This window comes from Elephantulus edwardii, unplaced genomic scaffold (genome assembly GCF_000299155.1).
Source record: "Elephantulus edwardii isolate Elephantulus edwardi_28Jun2011 unplaced genomic scaffold, EleEdw1.0 scaffold00530, whole genome shotgun sequence".
Classification (NCBI taxonomy): domain Eukaryota; kingdom Metazoa; phylum Chordata; class Mammalia; order Macroscelidea; family Macroscelididae; genus Elephantulus; species Elephantulus edwardii.
The window spans coordinates 48,254-71,201 of record NW_006400280.1 but is presented as its reverse complement, the minus strand read 5'-3'; the positions used below and the strand labels follow the sequence as shown (position 1 = coordinate 71,201).

The 22,948-nt window shown below is 41.4% G+C and overlaps 1 protein-coding gene across 1 annotated transcript in view; it reads left to right on the top strand.

The window, feature by feature from the left end:
- The window catches only part of LOC102871617 (monoacylglycerol lipase ABHD12-like), a 165,947-nt gene extending 143,168 nt beyond the window's left edge, over positions 1 to 22,779 (top strand). Inside the window, exons 5-12 of the mRNA XM_006903189.1 lie at positions 2,790 to 2,820; positions 6,909 to 6,954; positions 14,179 to 14,308; positions 16,691 to 16,728; positions 17,449 to 17,528; positions 18,543 to 18,625; positions 20,126 to 20,204; positions 22,648 to 22,779. Coding sequence (XP_006903251.1) covers positions 2,790 to 2,820; positions 6,909 to 6,954; positions 14,179 to 14,308; positions 16,691 to 16,728; positions 17,449 to 17,528; positions 18,543 to 18,625; positions 20,126 to 20,204; positions 22,648 to 22,779 — 619 coding nt within the window. The remainder of the gene's footprint in view (positions 1 to 2,789; positions 2,821 to 6,908; positions 6,955 to 14,178; positions 14,309 to 16,690; positions 16,729 to 17,448; positions 17,529 to 18,542; positions 18,626 to 20,125; positions 20,205 to 22,647) is intronic.
- The last annotated feature ends 169 nt before the right edge of the window (positions 22,780 to 22,948 follow it).

Sequence of the window (22,948 nt, the reverse complement as noted above, 5' to 3'; positions counted from 1 at the left end):
GTATTGCAGTTCGTGGCTTGAATGTGTCCTTCAGTTCCTTCAGCTTAAGAAATGCTAAGTGAGTTCATCCCTTTTGATTTTCAGACTCTAGCTCTTTTCACATTCCATTATAATATTTTGCTTTGCTTTTCTGTGCTGCCCTTTGAAAGCTTCTGTTCAGTACCTTATCATCTTGGTTTCTTTCTTTTGTTTTGACTTCATGGTGCTCTAGTGCAATATTTAGAATTTCTTCTGACATCACTTTTGGCCTTTTCCTCTTCCTCTGTCTTTATAATAACCTTTTGTATTTCTTCTTTTCTAGTTTTAAAAATAATTTAAGTAGAATTGGTGATAGATCTCTGAATATTTGTTAAAATTCAGCTATGAAGAAATTTTTTTGTCAGGAAGTCTTTTTGTGATCTTTTTAATTTTTTCTTTCATGATGGGTCTCTTCAAATGGTCTGTATCTGTCTCTGTCAATCTGGGTAGGGCATGAGTTTCAATGATATGAAACCTCTAGGTTTTCATATTTATCAAGAGTATAACTTTTCATAGTATTCAGATAATACAAATTTTTTTGTTTTGATGTCACCTCTGTCATTTCTTATTTAAGTTACCTGTGTCTTCTCTTTTTTTTCTTCTTTTGTTAAGTTTGCCAATGGCTTGTCGGTTTTTATTGACCTTTTAAAAAAATCATCTCCTAATCTTAATCTTACTGGTTTCAGTTGTTTTTCTGTTTTCTATCTCATTTATTTCAGCTTTTGTCCTTTTAATTTCCTTTCCTCTAGAAGCAGTAAAATGAGATTGTTTTCACATCTTGGCTATCTTATTTTTTTTTTTTTAATTTTATTATTTTTGTGTTTGTACCGTCAAATCGGATCTGACTGGTACAGGAGGAGATTGCTCCTTCTTCTCCAGAAGAGCATCTGGTGGATTCGAACTGCATACCTCTGAGATTACAGTGCAGCTTCTTGCCACTAGGCCACCAGAGCTCCCTTGCTACTTTTAAAACTAATCAAAATTAGTCAGAACTGACCTATAGCTGACCTCCAATGTGTTTTCAGAGGCTATAAATCACGTGAGAGATTTCCCTTCTTCCTCAGAGCAGCTAGTGCATTTGAACTGTGTACCTTTGCATTGGCAGTGTAATTCGTTACCACTAAGCCACATAGTTCTTTAAGAGTCACTTATAAAATATGACTGATGAGGATGGGCTATGAACCCACATGTGCAGAGAACAATAGATGAGTAATCTGTTGTCTTAACCACTCAGCCACCTCTTTCAGTCTATTCTCACTCTTAGTGACTCCCTAGCTTTCTCTCTCAGAGCAGCTGGTGGATTCATACTGCTAACCTTTTGGTTAGCAGCCCAGTATGTTACACACTATGCTACTAGGGCTTTTGCTAAAAAGAAAAGAGAAAGGTATATTAGCTGTTGGCTAATCTTAATTTTTGAAACTTGGCCTTCCCCCTTTACAGAAATTAAAGTGAGATGCAAGTTTAGTAAGTCTGGTTTCTAGCAAAATAGAAAAGATTTGCAACTTTGAATGTACAAAAGCTTGCTAATGGATGAATTTTGATCTGGGATTTCATTAAATTGCATGTTTGGCTTTTATAGGAAAACCCCAAATCAAAGCAAGCTTTCTGCTATTATCTTCTCTTTTGACATTATATAAATGAGAAAGCATTGTATTTATTGTGAATGAAGTTCAGTTAATTACATGGTATAAAAACCAAAACTGCTACAGCTAGAACTGTTTGGAAGAAGGATTTGGTGACTGTAACTGCCATGATGACAGTTGTATACACCTTGAGCTCCACTTGAATTAATGCATCTCACATGTGGGGCACACATAACATTAAGAGGACATACGTGCTGGTGGCCACTGCAACAAGAGGGAAACTGCAAAAATAAAACATGCAAAATGCAATTAGAATGATCTAAGCAGCATGACTAGTAGCTAAAAAGAATGTACTGGAAGTTAGAATAAGAGTTTTTAAATTAAAAGGACAAGCTATAGAAGGTGTGAATGATGCGGTTCATGTATGTGTTAAAGTAAATATGGACTTGCTTCTTTGTTCATGGGTTTTTCTGTACATACAGGAAAATGAGGGAGGTAAGTGTATTCCCATTAGGCAAGAGGAAGTCAGGTTTATCCTTTTTTACCTGTTACATTTTGTATTCTATATACATATGTTGTTGTTGATTGCCATTGATTAGAGCACAACACATAGCGACCCTATGAACAAAAGACCTGAAGCCTTTCTATAACTATTGTCGTTTCTCAAAGTTCACAGAGTTTCTAGAGGCCTGTTGTTTTAGGAAGTGATTGCCGCTCCTGTTTCCAAAATATACATATGAGTGACCTCTTAAAGGGAGCTCTGCTGGCTTGGTGAGAAGGAACTGGGCCGCTAATCTGCCAGTTGCTCCCTGGGAGAAAAATGGGCATTCTCTTCTGATGCAGTTTACTGCCTCTAAAAACTCACTGGAGGGTCAGCCATGAGTAGGTCCAACTTTTCAGCACATAACAACAGCAGCAGCATTCCAGAAAAAAAAAATATCTAAAAGCTTATTTATGAAATCTCCCCCAGAGTACAAAGTCTGTCCCTTGATTGACACAGCATTGTCAGATGCAAGTCTGATTTGGCTTCAAGTAACAGAATGAACATTTGTCCATATCCACCCTTCTCCAGTATGTCATTTAGGACTATGTGTCAAAAGCTCCAGACCCTACAAGACTCTGGCTTCACCATTCAAGAAGATATGCTAATAGATGCTTTCTTGTTTTTTTTCCCCCCTGACATCCTAGGGGAGGGGACCACCGTGTGGAGCTTTACAAGGTAAGGCATAGGCACAGGATGAAACTGTGCATGTGAAATACAGACCATACCTTTCATCCACTATTTTAGAGAGCTAGAACAGAAGCAAGTCAAAATTAGGAAGTTGATTTTTATTTATTTGATGTTTAATTTTGTGGATCATATCTTTATTATTGACAAATTACATAAAGCGTTTGAAATGGCTTTTAAGTGTGATAGTCATAAGCATAAGAAATAAAGCTCTGTGGTCAGGCAGCTATGCTGCACTGCTGGTGAAAGAGTCATAGATTGGTGCTGGCTTAGACATTTCCATATCCCATACAGCATAAACCCTCAGTCTCAGACACTTCAGCTAACTGAGTGAAAATGTCAACAAGACCCCTTTGATACAGTATGGCATCTCACTGATACAGGTGCCCACCTTTCTACCAGCTCTGTTCCTCATCAGTAGTGTTGAGGTGTCATCTACATCTGCTCCTTTCAAACTTCCCTCAAATGGGCACCTACATTTGCTAGCAGTGTAGGAAACAGAACAAGGAGACTAAAACTCTGGATTGAGGATGTGAAAAGACTGGAATTCTCAAATACTGCTGGTAAGAATGTAAAAATGGTGCTGCCAGTAGGAAAAACAGTTTGGTACTTCCTTAGAAAATTAGGAATATAAATACCACTTGATTTAGCTATCGCACTACTAGATATATATTCAAAAGAACGAAAAGCTGCAAAATAAACAGGGCTTCAAACACACCCATGCTCATTACGACATTATTTACAATCACAAAGACATGGATACAATCTGAGTGTGTCTCAGCAGATGAATGGCTGAAGAAACTATGATACGTCCACACCACAGCATGTTATATATTTCTAAAAAATGTGAAACTCTGTACAACATTTATGGATTTAAAGGAAATTATGATTAGTAACATAAGTCAGTTGAGAAAGATTATTATGGTAGAGGGCCACTGTTTGAAAAAGTTAAGGAATAATATACACACAGAATCATTCTTGGATTTCTATGAGGGATGGGAAGAGAAGAAGGAGGAAGTAAAAATTAATAAATAGGGTCAAGGGAAAAGCAATAGACAATAAGGAGTTGATTAGACTTTGTAGTTAGTTATATTAGTCAATGGTAATTGTTATGAAACAATGATTACAAATGATTGAATGAAAAACAAGTATGACTTGTAAACTTTACTCAGTTTAAAAATTGGCATGTGTTTTCCTGAGTTTCTAATCTGAATGAGATGTTTTTATTAAAAAATTAATAAAAATAAGCAAATTTAAAAAAAAAATGTTGAATGTACAGTATTTCTGTATACGCAATAATGTAGGTTACTAGATGGACAGACTCAATGTTGGTTGTTGCTTCCTGCCATGGTGCCACCATAGGAAAGATATTAAAATGAGGCCTATATAGTTAAGGCTTCCTGCTTCCTGGAATGCACTTGAAAATGCACCGACTACAAAGACTGAAATAGACCTAGGAAAAATGATGTGTGCTGGTCCCAAACCAAATAGATGTTTTTGCCCCAGACCAGATAACAGGTCAGCCACTCTAATCTTTTCCACCTTCTTACCTCTTCTATATACCAGAAAAACATAGGTTAGAAATGTGGGAAAACACTTGTCAGACTGACAAACAGGGCAAAACTAGGGTTTCCACGACAACCTGAAATGTAAGTCTCCTTGTGAGGTTATACACATCTCATCATTAACACTCCATAATCACTCACTCCAAAATATGTTAAAAGCAAGCTTTCTTTGTGACTACAAAGATAGAGAGCCTTTTTTTAAAAAAAATGTGTTTGCTTACAAACTTCATATCCATTATTTTTAGAGAATCATTTTTTAGTCTTAATAATCTTTTCAACATTTTTATGTTGATTATCATAGAAAACTTGTATTCTGGGTAGAGGGAGGAGGTAAAGGAAATGGGACAGATCCATTTGGGACCTGAAAAGACATGATAGTGGTGGTCACAATCCAATGGTGATTAGTTTTGTAAAACATAATAAAAAAATTTAGGGGGCTGGGGGTTGGGTGGGCGGGGAGAAAAGTGCAACAATGAATGAATGGAATTCCAAAATCTCTGTAGATGTTCATTGAAATAAAAAAAAAATATTTAAAAAAAACCCCATAATAAAATGGGAATGATTGTATGGGGAAAAAACAAAAAACATGAATAGTGTATACATTTACTTAGGATTGCCACCATGAGACAGTAATGACACTCAGAAAATTGAGATTTTAATATTCTTATAAAACCAATATGAAATTAAAAGTGAAGGCAAATTCACGCAACAATTCACAATTCTGATGCAACCATTTTATATTGCATTTTAGTAATTTTCTGTATTCAGACACCATTTTTCATGGTTTTATGCAAATAAATATAATTTTATACTTTGTATTAACATAAATTTTCATATTCTTCATAATAATTCAAAGAACTATATAATTTCACCAGAACATTATAATTCATACTTAATTTGATTTTGAGTTTTGTAATTATAAAAAACTTATATGCATTGTGTTTGACTCATGCACATTGTGTTTCACACATTCCTTTACTCACACGTGTGTGAATTGTGCTTCATATTATCATTCATATACATTATGGTTTATAATATTAATCACCGTGAATCTGTGCCTGTTATACCCCATCTTTTCAGATCCCCATTGTATCTTTTCCTTCATCCCTATCTGCTCACCAAATTCCATTATCGTAGTGATTTTACCCCTTCCCCATACTTCACCTCTGGCCCCCTCCTCTTCTCCTTTTGGACTTTTGTACACATCTCACTAGTTATCCTTCTCTTTTTACCATAATGATCTTGTGAAGTATTTATCCTTATGAGACTTAGTTCACTCAGCATAATGTTCTCTATATATTATTTTGCAAAATCATTGTTCTGTGTGCTGCATAGTATTCCGTCATGTAGATATACCACAGTTTCTCCATCCATTCATTTGTTGATGGGCATTTGGGCTGTTTCCATATTCTTGCTACTATGAATAAAACTGCTGTAGTTAGTGCTTTTGTGCTTCTTGAAGAGAGGAGCTTAATATGGTGATCACAGAGTGGTGGTAGGGGCCACACTTCTTCCTGCCTCTGTGATGGCACATATGATAGGTTATTTTGTGCTGCCCCTACGTTCTGTTGGTGGGAGTTGGGATATGAGAATCTAAATGGAAGTATAAGAAAAGAAAGTTCATTGAAAACTTATAAGAAATCCTGGTTTGTAGTATATAAAGAGTTCTAGCAGCATGGTACTAGTAGAGTCTGACCTCCCCGACTCTACAGTGAAGAACTGTCCCCATCTGCAACACCCAGAACACAAATCTTAATTCCAAAAGGCCATACATGTTCCCACACTCCCTCAGCTACTTCTGCCAATTCTTACACTAGCCATCCCTTCCAGGGTTCGCACTGCTCTGTTAATGGTCTGATAACCGATTGTAGTGGCCACACAGAACTCAGAATAATTCTGAGTTTCTGAATTTATTAAGGATGTTAACAGGTTACCATCCAGGATGTCAACAGAATGCAGGTCTTCAGTCAGGACAGCTTCTCATTCGTGCTCACAGGCCCTTAGACCTGCACTGTCAGTTGTAGGTCAGTGTTTTTGTAGTCCTGCCAATTATGATGTCTCCCCTAGGCACATATCCTCCAGCCTGCTTGGGCAAAGGGATCTGGCTCTTGGAGTAGCAGTCCAAAGTTGACTTTCACATTAACCTCTGGAAACTGCTGCTGAGCTCACCTAGGTTCTGGTCTGACTGGCCCAGGAATCTCTGGCTTCAGGAAGGAAGGCCATTTTGAACAGTAAACCTATGAAGCCACATAGTAGAAGTTCCCAGGTTGGGGTCAGTGCTCTGGAGTAACTTGGGGTCAATGCTCTGGAGTACCTCCTGCCAGGTCCCTGCCCCTCTTGCTGAAGTGTTTAAAGTCCCTTAACCCAGAAGATCACCACTGTGCTTCCTCCCATGAAAGCCTGACATCAAGACCAAAACTTCATCACTTTAGTTAGAAGTAATTTTTTTTATCAGGAATGCTTTGGATTTATTGCCAGAAATGTTTTGTGTTTTATTTTGTTTTTACTTCACAGGTGCTGAGTTCCCTTGGTTATCATGTCGTCACCTTTGATTACAGAGGTAAGATTTCTCTTAAAGAGGCACCTGAGTGCAGTCTTCTGACTACGTTAGACACAAAGACAGGTGTTTTCTCACTTTTTAAGAAGTAGCTCCAAGGGACAGAGATGTGAGTCATTTAATGGTGCCTCAGCATATGCCTATGTTAGCAGAAGTGCCTTGTGCTGCTGCTTTGTTTTTCTGATGGACTCAAAGTGCTGTAGTCCACAGCTGGTCATAATGCTAGTTCTAAAATGGCATTTCTCTGGTTCAAATCCATTAATGGCATCACAGGAGAAAGATGGGCATTCTCCTCTCATGTAATTTACAACTTCCCACTGGAAGTTGGTTCTGACTCCTTAGCAATGAGTTTTTGATTCTTTTAGTTTATTTCTTGATACAGTCCTACATTAGCAATAGAGAGATGTATGATTGGCTGGATTGTTTTGACCTTAGGGCAAGGTAGTGATGTTTAGACCACGTGTGGGCTGGAGAGTGGTCAAGATGGGCAGTTGTTGGCTAGATGTAAAAATTGTGTCAGTTTCTTTCTGCTTCTATACCAAACAGCTACAAACACATTTAAGGTGGCACAATTCTGGTTGTTAAAAGTCTGAAATGATCTCACTGGGCTAAAATAAAGATGTCAGAATGGCTGTGTTCATCCTGGATCTTCCAGGGAGAATCCTTAACCCTAATCATTTTGTTCTTCTAGTAATATCTGTATTGCTTACCAGTTAAGGGATATCTCTAATGGTTTTTTAATATACCAGCAGCTGTGAGGGACAAAGATGGACAGTCTCCTCATGTGTACCTGAGAGAGGGTCAGCTATAAGTCTGTTCCAACTCAACAGTCATGGGTTGGATTGAGGTGTCCATTTTTAAAGCTAATAATGGTGAGTCATTCTTTCTCATACTGCATTTCTCTGATTCTCTTGCCTGCCTCTTTCATTTATAAGGACTCAGTTGTTAACAATAACAGCTTGCGTGGCTCCCCAATCAACACTGTTGACATTGTTGTTGTTGTTGTTATGTGCCGTCGAGTCGTTTGTGACTCACAGCAACTCTATGTACAACAGCCCTAAACCCTGTTCTATCCTGTGCCAATTGCATTGCCTCTTACACACCCATCCTGATTACCCCAGTCACTGAATCAATCCACCTCATAGAGGGTCTTCCCCTTCTGCACTGTCCCTCTACCCTGCCAAGCAGGATGTCCCTCTCCAAGGACCTGTCTCTCCTTACAACATGTCCAAAGTATGTCAGACGAAGCCCCAGAATCCTTGCCTCCAAGGAGTAGCCTGGTTTAACCCTCTCCAGGATGAATCTGTTTGTTTTCTTGGCATTAGCAGTCAGAAAATCAAAAGACTAGTTGCACTGGGAAAATCTGCTGTCAGGGACTTCTCCAGAGTACTGAGAAGCAACGATGTCAGTCTAGAGACTAAGGTATGCCTGATCCAGGCCATGGTCTTTGCAATTACTTGCTATGCATCAGAGAGTTGGACAATGACTAGTATAGAATGACAGCAGAAGAATCTATACCTGTGAGTTGTGGTGCTGGAGAAGAGTCTTGGAGATACCATGGACTGCCAAGAAAACAAATTAAGTCTGTCTTGGAGAGGGTGAAACCAACTTTCTCCTTGGAGGCTAGGATTTTGAAGCTCTGTCTCACATACTTTGGGCACATGGCCAGGTGGTACCATTTCTTGGAGAAGGACATCACGGTTGGAATGGTGGAGGGACAGTGCAGGAGAGGAAGACCCCAGATGAGATGGATTGATAGAGTAACGGGGGTAATGAAGGTAGGTGTATCGGAATCATTGAGACTGGCTCAGGACAGGGCAGGCTTCAGAGCTGTTGTACATAGGGTCACTAAAAATTGCAGGTGACTTGACGGCATATAACAACAACATATATAATCCAGAATACTCTCCCCATCTCCAGTTCAGGAGTTGATAAACTTAATTTTATCTTCAGCAGTAATTCCCCCTTCTTTAATTTTTTTTTTTTTTAATTATTATTGTGAAGTGGTAGTGCTAATGCGAAACCTATATTTGGACCAAGAGGCAGTCGTCAGAACAGAGCAGGGAGACACCGGATGGTTCAAAATCAAGAAAGGGGTCCATCAGGGTTGTATTTTGTTTCCATACTTTTTCAGTCTGTATGCAGAACAGATCATCCGAGACGCTGGGCTGTACAAGGAGTAATGTGGCATCAGGATTGGTGGAAGAATCATCAACAACCTGGTTATGCAGATGACACAACCCTGCTCGCTGAAACTGAGGAGGACCTGAAGCGCTTGCTGCAGAAGGTCAAGGACTGCAGTCTTCAACATGGATTGAGGCTCAGTATCAAGAAAACAAAGATTCTCACCACTGGACCAATTGGCAGCATCAGTATGGATGGTGAAGAGATTGAGATAGTTAACAGTTTTAGTTTGCTCGGCTCCACAGTCAAACTCTTGGTAACAGCAGTCAGGAAATCAGGAGACAATTTGCATTGGGAAAGTCAGCTGTGAGGGACCTCTAAAAAGTACTGAAGAGCAACGACATCAGACTGGAGACTAAGGGGCTCCTAATCCAGGCTATAGTCTGTGCAGTTACGTGCTATGCATCTGAGAGTTGGACAGTGAATAAGGATGATAGAAAGAGAATTGATGCTTTTGAGCTGTGGTGCTGGAGAAGAGTGTTGAATGGATATTCATGGACTGCTGGGAGAACAAACAGGTTCATCCTGGAGAGGGTGAAGCCAGAATGTTCCCTGGAGTCAAGGATTCTGAAGCGTCGTCTGACATACTTTAGGCATGTTGCAAGGAGGGACTAGTCCTTGGAGAAGGGACATCATGTTTGGGAGAGTGGAGGGACGGCGCAGTAGAGGAAGACCCTCAATGAGATGGATCGATTCTGTGAGTGGCGTGGTGGGAGTGAATGTGTTTCAGACCGCGAGGTTGGCACAGGATAGAATGACTTTTGGGGCTCTTGTACATAGGGTTGCTGTGAGTCGCAAACGACTCTATGGCACATAACAACAACAACAACATATTAAGCATACTGGTTTCTCATTCCTTATATATAAGTTTTTATGTAAACATTCTAAAAAAGAAACATCTTTGGGAGAGCTTGTTCTACCTACTGAAGTGGTTGTTCTCTCTCCTTGGTTGAGGAATAGGCAAAACTTCAAACAGAGGAGTAGCTGGAAAGTGATTTCTCCTCTTTTCCATGTTGTCTCTCCTACATACTACAGACTTTAAAATAAAGAAAGGGGACATCCTTTTTACCTTTTCCCTTTGCATTTCTGTCAAGGAGTGAAATACATAGTGAGCTGAAAGTACTTTCTTTCGTATTCTTACATTTTTAGACTGTAGGAAAAACTCCTGGGGACCTGACCCCAATAGCACTTCGCGTACACATTCACAGGTTACTTATCTCTGTAAGGTTCTACTTTATGAACATCTCTCAGTAGACTAAGATGGAACTGGCTGGAGGATAAACTATAAGGCTCCTGCAGCTTTCCCACCCTCCACCCTCTACTCTCTGTTCTGTTCTCAGCTGCCTCCCTCTACATGTTTCTTGACTGTTACTGTGACGGTCATAATGTTAGGACTGTTCTTCTGATTTTGTCTATATCTACCTCTGCCTGGATGTCCTGAGCCTGTCTCCCCTGCCTTCCCACATTACTCCATCCCTAGTCAGGGTTATCTAGGGAAGCCACAGGGGCCTTAGAAACATATCTCTGTACACAAATTCTGTAAATTTGCTTATGCAGGAGAAGCTACACTTTCGAAGCCTTGAGTTTTCAGGGTTTTGGTACTGGATTGAACAAGTCGGCTGTCAGGGACTTTTCTAAAATACTGAAGAGCAGTGATGTTAATCTGAAGACAAAAGTGCACATGATTCCGTCTTCTCAGTCATTTGCGACTTACCTGAGAGCTGGATGGTGGCTAAAGATGACAAAAGAATTGATGCCTTTGAATTGTGGTATTGGACAAGAGTACTGAATATGCCATGGACTGCTAAAAGAACAGATATGTCTTAGAAAAAGTGCCATCAGAATGCTCCTTGGAGGCAGAGATGGTAGAAACAGTATTCCTCAGAAAGGAATATCATGCTTGGAAAGGTAGAGGATCAGTAAAACAGAGGAAGATCCCCAATGAGATAGATTGACAGGGTGACTACAACAGGGGGCCCAAGAGATGGTGAGGATGTCACAGGGTTCAGAGTCTCTTCATAGCATTGCCATGAGTTGTTCTAGGTGGCATCTAATAGCCTCAATAGTTGAGCTGCTAAAGATGACAGTTGCATTTCTTTGAGATTCAGGGCTGAGTAAGAAGGCTCATGACAAGTATTTTTCAAACATTTATGCCAGGAAGGTTAGTAAAATGAGGAAAAAGATGGTTGGCTTTCTTGTGTTAAATAAATGAGATAATAATTCTACCTAAGGTGAAACTAGGAGAACAAATAAGTTCATCTTGGAAATGGTGAAGCCAGGCTGCTCCTTGGAGGCAAGGCTTCTGAAGTCTGACATTTTTTGGACATGTTGCAAGGCCAGATCAGTCCTTGGAGAGGGATATAATGCTTGGGAGGTTGGAGAGGCAGCGCAGAAGAGGAAGACCCTTGATGAGATGGATTGATTCAGTAACTGGGGTAATGGGGTTAAGTGTATCAGAGACAATAAGATTGGCACAGGGTAGAGCAGGGTTTAGGGCTGTTGTACATAGGGTCGCTATGAGTCACAGGCAACTCGACGGCACATAACAACAACAAGGTGGAAGAAACTAAGGCACTTTCCCTTTTTAGGTTAGAAGTCAGAGCTGCCTTGAGTCAGAAAAAAATCCTTATTTTTCATCTTTTTCTGGCGCTTCTTGTTTGTGTCCTGTTGTTTGGAACTGGACAGCAACTAAATGAAGTCAGATGCAGGCTCAGGGTCCAGCCTCACAGATTACATTCAGGCCATCTGGGCTGACCTGTACCCAACTGGTGGGGGACTTGTTTCACTCCTCCTGCCTGCTTAGACTTTTTGTGATCCTTTATTCTGGACTGGTTCTCATCAAGCTTATAGCACTAATAGGGTTGGAGAGTTCAAGTGTGAACACCCTGCTTCACAGTGATCAGTAACCAACACAAGCCTCAGGGTTTTTATAGCCTGTCTCACATCTATGCCTCGGGGTTTAGTGGAGCGTTCTCCATCTAAGATGGCCTGCTTACTTTAGAGATTACTAAAAGGGATGTGGTAGAAGTAGGAGAGTGTCAGCAGGCCAGTTTAGGAGGTTTCTGGGATGTAATTTGACACAGTTCTTGGTTATTTGGCAATCAGAGTTACAACTAAGACAGAGGAGGAAGAAAAGACCAAGTTGCCAGAAGAAACTCTGAATATTACACAGTAACACCAAGAAGCCACACAAGGGGAAAAAATCAAGATGTTAAGGAGCTGAATGGAAGATTTCAAAGGGCAGATTGGGAAGACAAAGCAAAGTATTATAATGGAATGTGCAAAGAGCTGGAGTCAACAAATTAAAAGGCACGAAGCTCAACATTTCTTAAGCTGAAGAAACTGAAGAACAAATTCAAGCCTCATGAGGCAATATTTAAGGGTCCTTCTTGCTGTTATGTACCCTCAAGGCAGAACCGACCCATAGTTGACCCTCCAGCAGGTTTTCAAAGGCAGTTAATTGCATGGGAGGAGATTGCCCATCTTTCTCCAGAGGAGCAGCTGGTGCCCTCAAACTGTGTGACTTCAGGATTGCAGTGCAGCTTCTTGCCACTAAGCTACTCAGAGCTCATGCTGTGGGCAGAATAATGAACAATCCAAGAAACATGTAAAGGAGATGGAAGGAATACACTTAAGTCACTTTGCCAGAAAGAGCTGGCTGGCAGAAGAATTTTATGAAACAGAATTTCAAGAGGAAATGATGATGAAAGAGAAAGTTCAAGCTGCTCTGAAGGATTAGCAAAAAACAAAGCCCCAGGAATTGATGGAATGCCAATTGATATGTTCAGCAAACAGATAGGTGGACGTGTTCACCAGGTTGTGCCAAGGAATTTGGAGGACAACCATATGGCCAACTGACTTGAAGAGATCTGGTCTAAAAATCAAATGATCCAACAGAGTGTGGAAATGATAAACAATATCACACACAAGCAAAATCCTGCTGAAGATGACAAAGAGAGCAGTCAGAAGTGCATGCAGCTGGATTTAGAAGAGACTGTGGGACTAAGGACATCATAGCCAATATCAGATGGATCTTGGCTAAAAGTAGAGAATACTGGAGAAATGTCTGTGTTTCATTGACTATGCAAAGGCATTTGACTATGTGGATCACAACCAACTGTGGCTAACCTTGAGAAGAATGGGGTTCTAGAACACTTACTTGAGAGGAATACCCAGAATGAGAAGGATTGACACAGTAACTGGGATAATAGGGGTAGTTGTGTCAGAGATAGTGAGATTGGCTCAAGATAGCATAGAGTTCAGATTTATTGTGTATAGGATCTCTATGGATTGTAATCAACTCAATGGCACATAACAACAACAAAAATCAGGTAGCTCTGGTCTTAAAGTCTGTGGTGTAGCACTGCTCACCTAAAAGGCCATGCATGCCTCTGTGGCAGTTTGAATCAACCACCTGCTCCTCAAGAGAAACATGAACAGTCTCTTCCCATGCCATTTGCAGCCAAGGAAACCTGCTGGAGGGTTAGTTATGAGTCAGTTCCATCCAGATGGCAATGAACTAATGAGGGCATTGAATGTTGTACTGCTAAATGAAAAGTCACACTTTGAATCCACCAGCTGCTTCTCAGGAGATTTATGGTCAGTCTTCTTCCTTAAAAATGTGTAGCCTTGGAACTGTATCACCTTGTGTCAGAATCAACTTGACAAAATTGAGTTTAACTTACACTGAGGGGACCTCAGGTTTGGCCAGTAAACCAAAGACCTAGGAACCAGTATGAGGTGGTTAACTGCCATAGTCCCCTCATTGGTGCTAAGGTAGTGTTACAGAGCTCACTCAATAAGCCATTCACCCTCACCCTACTACCTGCTCTGCTCAGTAGAACAGGTTGCCAACAGTGAGACCAGGAAAGATGGTGGTCTTCTGCTCATGCCTTGAAAGGTCACTCACTGTCAGCTGCCCTTTTGATAAGGATTCAGATAATAGTGTAGTTCTTTGTATATTTGTGTGTACCTATAGTGGAGGGTAGGAGTGGGTGTAAAGTGCTATTTTGGTCTTAATCTCTTCTCTATCCTGCTTTCCAGGTTGGGGTGACTCAGCAGGAACGCCATCTGAGCGAGGCATGACATATGATGCACTCCATGTTTTTGACTGGATCAAAGCAAGAAGTGGTGACAACGCAGTGTACATTTGGGGTCACTCTCTGGGCACTGGGTGAGCATTACCTACAAATTCCTCATATATATATATTGGGGCACTCTCTGGGCTTTGAGTGAGTGATTAACTTACAATGTGACCCTTAGCAGGAACAGATCTCTTAATAATAGCTTTTCTAACAAGTGCCAGAACAACCCTGCACTACTGTTAGCCTCCTCAAATCCTTAAATCTCTTTAGGGAGCAAATATTTGAAGCACCACAGGAGATCATTAAGAGTTTGAACTGCTTTAACTCCTCAACCCAATGATTGTCTGAAGATGTTTTGAGCAGATTATGGAGGTGTGTGTCCCTGGGGAATTGAATGTATGGTCTGAAACCCTGTAATGAAATTCTCACTGAGTTGGGCCAAGCCTGAATTTAAGGTGTGGCTCAAATACACTGTCTAGATGCTTCGAGTGTGCAAGTTGGAGACAGATGAGTTGGCCACATAGTTAACACTAGTTTAGGAAAGAATTTGTAAAAGAAACCAGTACCTGTTTTGTATCCACCTTCTCAGGCAGGAAGCATTTTTGTGTTGTTTGTGGTTTGTGCGTGTGAATCTGAAACGGCCCATTGCTGTCAATGTCCAGGCCCTAAGAACTTCAGTAACTATTATATCTTATACATTAACTTATAAATTAGTTTCTGAGGAAGTGGCACTCCTGACTCAACATACCCCTTTAATACCATCCTGCAGTTTCTCTTACACCTGAACTATGCTGTATCTCTCAGGGCTTGAGCTTGTTCTCTGCAAGAACGAACAATGTGAAGCCATGTGCCTTGGGTGGAAGGAGTAGGCCTTAGGTGTGGCACTGGGCCTCCAGGAACCTGAGCAGGATGAACTTGTAACTATCATTGCTTTATGGAGGCACATAACTTAAGGCTGCCATGTTTGGGGTTTTGGTTTTTATTAGTTTGCTTACAAAGTTCAGTATACATTGTGTTTCACACTGTTCTTCATTCACACTGTGTTTCATACAGTCATTCTTATGAATCATGTTTCATAAAATCATCACCCTTGGACCTTGCCCATCATTTTCCTGTCTTTTTACCCTTTCCTTGCCATGCTCCATCCACCCAAACTATGTAACCTGTTGTTTTATCCCTACATATCCTTACCCCTCTGCCCCTACCACTCCACGCTCCTTGAATTTCCATACATGTTTTACTAGTTATCCTTCTATTTTTACAATGGTTTTACGCAGTATTTGTCCTTTTGAGATGGCATTAATTCACTCAGTATAATGCACTCTAGCCTCTCTCAAACTATGTAGTATTTTTCAAAACCATTGCTCCTGGGTGCCACATAGTATCTCATTGTGTGAATTTACCAGTTTCTCAATCCATTGATTGTGGTTGGACGTTTAGGCTATTTCCATGTTTTTGCAATGGTTAGTTATGCTGCTGTGAACATTCGTGTACAGATCTCTTTTGTGTGTAAGTTCTCATTTTCTTGGGATATATTCCTAGTAGTGGAATACATACAGGTGGCCAACAGACACGTGAAGAAATGCTCAAAATCACTGACAATAAGAGAGATACAAATCAAAACCACAATGAGATACCATCTTACTCCAGTAGAAGTGACAAAGTTTAGTAGGGCATTGGAGAGGATGTGCAAAAGTGGGAACTCTCGTGCACTGTTGGTGGGATTATAAACTGTCTGAAGGACAGTTTGGCATTTCTTCAAAAAGTTGAGCATAGAAACTCCATATGACCCAGCTGAGTTGTCTTAGCTGTAAGGGCTTCCTTAAGGAGCTCTAGTGGCATAACTATAGGGTGTTACTCTCCTAACTCAAAGTTGACACCTCTCTGATAGTTCAAATCCACCAGCAGCTCTTTGGGAGAATGATGAGCAGTCTCCTCCTATGTCATCTATAGCCCCCCCAGAACCTAGTAGAGAATCAGCTGTGAGCTGATTCTGAAGTAATGAGTGTGAGGCTTTTTATTTGAAGGGTTTGTAAGATTCTTCTGCCTAACCTAGCAGTGTTCACACTGATTGTGATGGATCAGCTGAGGGAAGGGAACTGTGGTTCAAAAGAGTCTTTGTCCAGTGAGGCAGCCAGAGGAAGTCAGGCAATCTCAGAGGGCTGCTGAGTGCTCCTGGCGTGCCCTGCATCCTGACTGGCCTGCTGAGCATCTGTTTTCTCAGAAGCTGCCTTGTAACTGTGTCTCTCTCAGATTACCTTATTGAGCATATATGAGCTCAAATTTCTTTAATTTTACATAGGTCTTTTTTTAAAAAAAATGTATTGTTTTTACAATAAAAAACATTTCTTTCTCTCCATTACTCTTGAGACCCTCTTGATATCCTCCACCTACTTTGAATTACTCTGTAATAGAATATCTCATCTAACATTTTTGCCATCTTTCACCTAAATGTTTTTCTTTCTTTGCAGGGTTGCAACAAATTTGGTGCGGCGCCTTTGTGAGCGAGGTAAGCATGACTTTCAGATCCTGTCTGGCCTATTTTTTATGAGTCCTGAAGCTCCCATTAGCAGGTGTTTCTGTGTCATCTTTGCTCTTTATCTTGGGAGGTGTTATCTTCAAGCACTTCCTGCATTCTAGGCTCTAAATTCTAAGTTCTTGGAGGCAGGGGATGCAAGTAGCAGGAGAATTACTAGGCTCTGCATTGGGATTCCAACATATGAACCCAGTTTTGTGGGGCCAGAATTTTGGGACCTGTGCCTGCCTTTCCCATACTTGCCAGAGTACTAGATAAAACCAGGAACTAACTCATTAAATAGCTTCCCTAGCTCCATGTATTACTGAGCTCCACTTAGTTAACACTAGTATACCCACCCAAAAAGAAAGCTCACCCAAAGCCCTCATGGCTGTACTTGGTAAGGTGGCTCCACAGCCTGTGACCACATACCCATCCTGGGAAAACAGATGTTGGGACCCAGGATTCCTGGGTGTCCTTCCCAGGGCCATGTGGAGCTGATGGAGTGGGAACTGGGGCTCACTGTTGTAAGGCATTGGACCTCATGGAAAGAGAGAATCTTTAGGAGTCTAGCTGGCATCCTCATAATCAGCCTGTGGTAGCCCAGAGCCTTCAAGTTTTACTTGGAGCTGCAGAGAGTCCTCTGAGGGGAGACTCTGTCTTCTGAGAACTTCTTGCCTACCTCAGTGTTCCCTGTATGATCTCTTTATCCAGAGACACCTCCAGATGCTCTTATATTGGAATCTCCATTCACCAATATCCGTGAAGAAGCAAAAAGCCATCCATTTTCAGTGGCAAGTAGAGATTTTATTAAAAATTAATTTTTATTATTAAAATATATTTTGTTAAAATAGTTATAAGTAAAATAAAATCATTATTAAAAATTACTATTAGAAATATTCTAAGAAAATACAGACTTTATTAAAACTTAGCCCCAAATTAGTTTTGGTCACAGGCCTGGTTACAGAGGTGGGGATCATTGTCACAGAACCTTGCCTGTAGGCGGCAGTGGCATTGCAATTCAGGTGAGTGGCGGTTTGGGGTCCAGGACAGTCTCTTGACAGTGGAATGAGTGATTGCCCTGCTGCTTTACAGATCAGCTTTTGAGAATGGGCCACTCATATTTAGTGGCAGAACTTAAGTAAATTCATGTTAGAATTACTTCTGAGCCTCAGCCTTATTTTTTAAATCCTGGTCTGGTGAAGGTTTCTCTTTTCCTAAGATGCCCAGGGTTTCCTCAGCCACCCTGTGTTCTAGGAAAGCTCCTGTCTTTACTTCTTTATCTTGTTCTGCCCTAGGCCTAAAGAGTTTTTAGTTTACCCTTTTGATCTTAGTTTTCTCTGAACCCTGATGAGGAGAAACAACTGTGAGTCTCCCATTTTTCTCAGGTGTGGTAATGCCTGGTGTCTGCTGGAAGTCTGGTCTCTCAGCTGGACTCTTGATTGCAGCCCTGAGGTAGGGCTATATGCAGACCAACCTCTGTAGTAGCTGGCTTTCTGGGACCTGGAGTGTGAGCCCATACACCACAGTAGCAAAGTCCGTTTGGAAGTCTCTTGAAGAAAACAATTCTATAGCCTTTAGCGTATAATCATTAGGGCAGGTAGGGGTGTGTGGTATTCAGCTTTCCTAGGTAGGGAGTGGTGACCCTTGGCTGTATCTCTCCCCTACTTTGTCTTCTTTTCTCATCTATGTGTTCCCTTAGAGCTTGATAGTCATCACTGTGCTTTGTGAACCCTGTACTTTGATCTTTGCCTTCTGTCTGTATTTTTTGATAAATACTCTGAAAGCTTTCTCCATATTGTCTTCAGATATATCGATACTTCCCTGGATTTGACTGGTTTTTCCTTGATCCCATTACAAGCAGTGGAATTAGATTTGCAAATGATGAGAAGTAAGTACCTCCTAAAGTTGTTACTTGGCTCCAACTTTGCCCACTGAGCCCAAGTAAAAGTTTGGGTTGCAAACAGTTTTGTTCTTCCCCCTCAACCACTCATGATTCCAACCTTGAGACCCCTGGGAATGGAAAAATCCCTCAAAGCAAATGGCAGTGGAGTTTTGTGGAAGGATCAGTACCTTCTCCAGAAACCTTGTGTTGAACTCACAATAGAATATAGCACATTAGAATGGCACAAATAGTTAATGCATATGGAGGATGCTGGATACATGTCTGAGGGTGGGTGCAACCTTGGACCAAGGCACTGTGCTGGGCTGGGACCACTATCAGGAGGCTGTCCTTCTGTCAGTTTACTGGAAAGCTGGTCCGGGAGATACCTAGATCACTAGTTCACCAGAGGGCTAATTCAAGATTTTTCTAGATCACTTCAGTCTTGGTTCCCTGGTACTCTGTAATATAGCAGCTATAAGGGTTTGGATCAATTGAAAATTTTAATTTTTAAAAAAATGATTTTTCAGCCATCTTTATTCAGTGTCCAACGTTTAGATGCATAGGAAGTAATTGAACAAATCTTGATTTGAATTAAGTGCACTGTAGTTTTTATCTCTTCAGACCCTTGACAGTAGATTTTCTCCTATGCAATACATCTTTTGATTTCTTTTTATTATTATTTTATATTTGTATTTCATTTATATATGTAGATGAAACACTGAGATGCCATTTATGCCAAAGTAAAGTAGACGGTATTTAGCCAATAAATTCCTAGTAACATTTATTTGTAATCACTTTCTTGCCATACCTAAATTATTTTGTTTATAAATATTATTTTGTAACTTTTGAAGAATATGTTTATTGAAAAAAATAATTATTTTACATTTCAAAAAAATGTACAGGAGCTAGGTGTTGGTGAAAAAATTGATACCTGGGTTTGCATTCACACTGTCACTTGGTTAATGACAGTTGATGGTTCCGAGGTAGAACCCTGGTCTTCCATGTGGGATACCTGGTTTTGATCTTTAGCAGGTGCACCTCATGTGCAGATACCACCTTTCTGTAGCGATCTGTGGTGGTGTGATGCCAAGTAGGTTTCAGCAGGGCTTCCAGATTAGGGTAGTCTGGGAAGAAAGGTCTGGTGATCAGTTTTTAAAAATCTGCCAGTGAAAACTATTTGGATCCCAATGATCTACTTCTCATCTGATCTTGGTGATAGTATAGGACTGAGCCATGTTTTGCCCCATCCTACGTGAGGTTGTTGTGGATTAGGGACCAATGTGATGGTAGCTAACAATCATCTTGCTAGAAAAAATGTTGATAGAAGTACTTAAGAAATCAATATTTGGTCCTCTACTAAAGAGTTTAACAAAATATAAAACTTGGTAAACACCACTGGGAAAATGTTTGCCAGCCCCAGTATGAGAGAACTGTATACCTGTGCCACCCCATTTTCCTGGTCTGTGTGTGCCCTCTGGTCACCTCTTCCTCTGTCCCGTGCCCCAGCGTGAAGCACATCTCCTGCGCTTTGCTCATTCTGCACGCGGAGGATGACCCAGTTGTGCCCTTCCAGCTCGGAAGAAAGGTGAGTATTTTGAGTTACTGCTGCCTAAGCTTGGGTAAGGGTTCATAGTCCCCAGGTCTTGCTCAGGGAACAAGCTCTTGCACCAGGCTGGAATAGGCAGGCATGGAGAAGGATACTATTGCTGGAAGGAGTCCTTTGGGAGGGAGGAAAGGGCAGATGGAATTGAGGCACTGACACCTGGGGTGTAAGCTGGATGTTCAGTAGGTTCCACAGCCAGGTTGCAAATACAAAGCATTGTCAGCTATACCATAGACACAGAAGGCCCATAGACTCAAAACTCCTTGTCATAGATGAGGAAGGCCCTGCCGTACACACAGAAGGCCCTGTCGCACATACGGAAGGCACTGCCATATGCACAGATGGCTTTGACATCCAGATTGCCATCAAGCTGCTAAAAAGGGGCTAAGAAGTCCTGTTTATGGGTTGGGGTAGGTGAGGATAGTAAGCCTATGTTGTTGTTATTCTTATATGCCGTCGAGTTGCTTGCGACTTATAACAACGCTATGTACAACAACCCTAAACTCTGCTCTGTCCGGTGCCAGTCTCACTGTCTCCGACACACCCATCCCAATTACCCCAGTCACCGAATCAATCCACCTCCTAGAGGGCCTTCCCCTCCTGCGCCTTGCCCTCCACCCTCCCAAGCATGATGTCCTTCTCCAAGGACCAGTCTCTCCTTACAACATGACGAAAGTATGTCAGACGAAGCCTCAGAATCCTTGCCTCCAAGGAGCAGCCCGGTTTAACCATCTCAAGGGTGAATCTGCTTGTTTTCTTAGCAGTCCATGGTACCCTCAATACTCTTCTCCAACACCAAAGGTCAAAGGCATCAATTCACCTTCTATCCCCACTAGTCATTGTCCAACTCTCTGATGCATAACAAGTGACTGCAAAGACCATGGCCTGTATCAGATGCACCTTAGTCTCTAGAGTGACACCGTTGCTTTTCAGTACTTTAGAGAGGTCCCTAACAGCGGACTTTCCCATCGCAATATGTCTTTTCATTTCCTGGCTACTAGTGCCAAGGGTGTTGATTGTGGAGCCAAGCAGACTAAGGCTGTGAACAATCTCAGTCTCTTCACCCTCCATCCTGATGCTGTCAATTGGTCCAGTGGTGAGAATCTTTGTCTTTTTGACATTGAGCCTCAATCCATATTGAAGGCTGCAGTCCTTGACCCTCTGCAGCAAATGCTTCAGGTCCTCCTCAGTTTCAGCGAGCAGGGTTGTGTCATCTGCATAATACGGATTGTTGATAGATCTTCCACCAATCCTGATGCCATATTTCTCCTCATAGAGCCCAGACTCCCAGATAATCTGTTCTCCATACACGTTGAAAAGGCATGGAAACGGGACACATCCCTGGTGTTTGCCCTTCCCAGTTTTGAACCATGCAGTGCTTTCTTGCTCTGTTCTGATGACTGCCTCTTGGTCCAAGTATAGGTTTCACATTAGCACGATCAAGTGTTCTGGTATGCCCATTCTTCTCAGAGTCAGCCACAGTTTGTTATGATCCACACAGTTAAACGCCTTTGCATACTCAATGAAGCACAGATAGACATTGCTCTGGTATTCCCTGCTTTCAGCTAAGACCCATCTAACATTAGCTGCAATATCCCTAGTACCACGACGACTCCTAAACCCAGCCTGGACTTATAGCAGAGGAATTTTGGAACACGAATAACAGCTTCTAATCTCCTTTTGCACTACCTGTTGGGTAGGATTTTCCTTCATGGACAGAACCAGGCAGGAGAAGCGGACTCCTTGATAAACCTCCTCCCATTCCAAATGTAGTATGTATTTTTATCCCCTAAATGTAGTATTGTTAATGTATAAACTTAGAGTCTGTTTCTTGCCTTTGGGACTGGGTCAATAACAAAAGTACCATGCTGTCTCTGTGCCCTAGCCTTTGCTTTTGCCAATTTTGGTTCAGCTTTGCAGAGATAATGGTGCCAGGATTAATACTGTAGCTAGAATGTGTAGGTGAGAGGACTGCCTCGGATTTATTGCAGGTCCCTTCTCATCACTATCTGCACTATTACACTGTAGGTCCTTTCTCTTCATTATATGCACTATTACACTGCAGATTCCTTCTCATCACTATCCGCACTAATACACTGCAGGTCCCTTCTCATCACTATCCGCACTAATACACTGCAGGTCCCTTCTCATCCCTGCACACATTAGTACACTATAGGGTACTTTTTGCACTAAGAACTTGACACTTTCTTGAGCAAGGGAGTAAGCATCCTGACCAGAGGCATGAGAGCAGACAGTTCTTAGGAATAACCTTGCTCTTGCCAGAGCCCCTCCATAAACCTTTTCTACATCTTTTCAGTAGTTCCTCTATAGAGGAACCAGCCCCTGACTGGTTTTTCTTTAGAGAAAGGGTCTTGCACTAGGATGCCTCTCTCTGAGATCTGACCCTGTTCACCTCTCTTCCCAGCTTTATAACATTGCTGCACCATCTAGGAGCTTCCGGGACTTCAAAGTTCAGTTTATACCCTTTCACTCAGACCTTGGCTATAGACACAAGTACATCTATAAGAGCCCTGAGCTTCCACGGATACTGAGGTGAGATGGTCTCTTCTTTCCCAGGCTTCATCACTACAGGCTATCTGAAGAACTTGTCTCCCAGTGAGGGCTTTTAGACTGAGAGGTGATGCAGAGTGCAGCTGCTAAACTGTTTATAAAGACATCAGTGATACAAGAGTTATAGTGTTATGAATTCCTGCCACTTTTTTTTT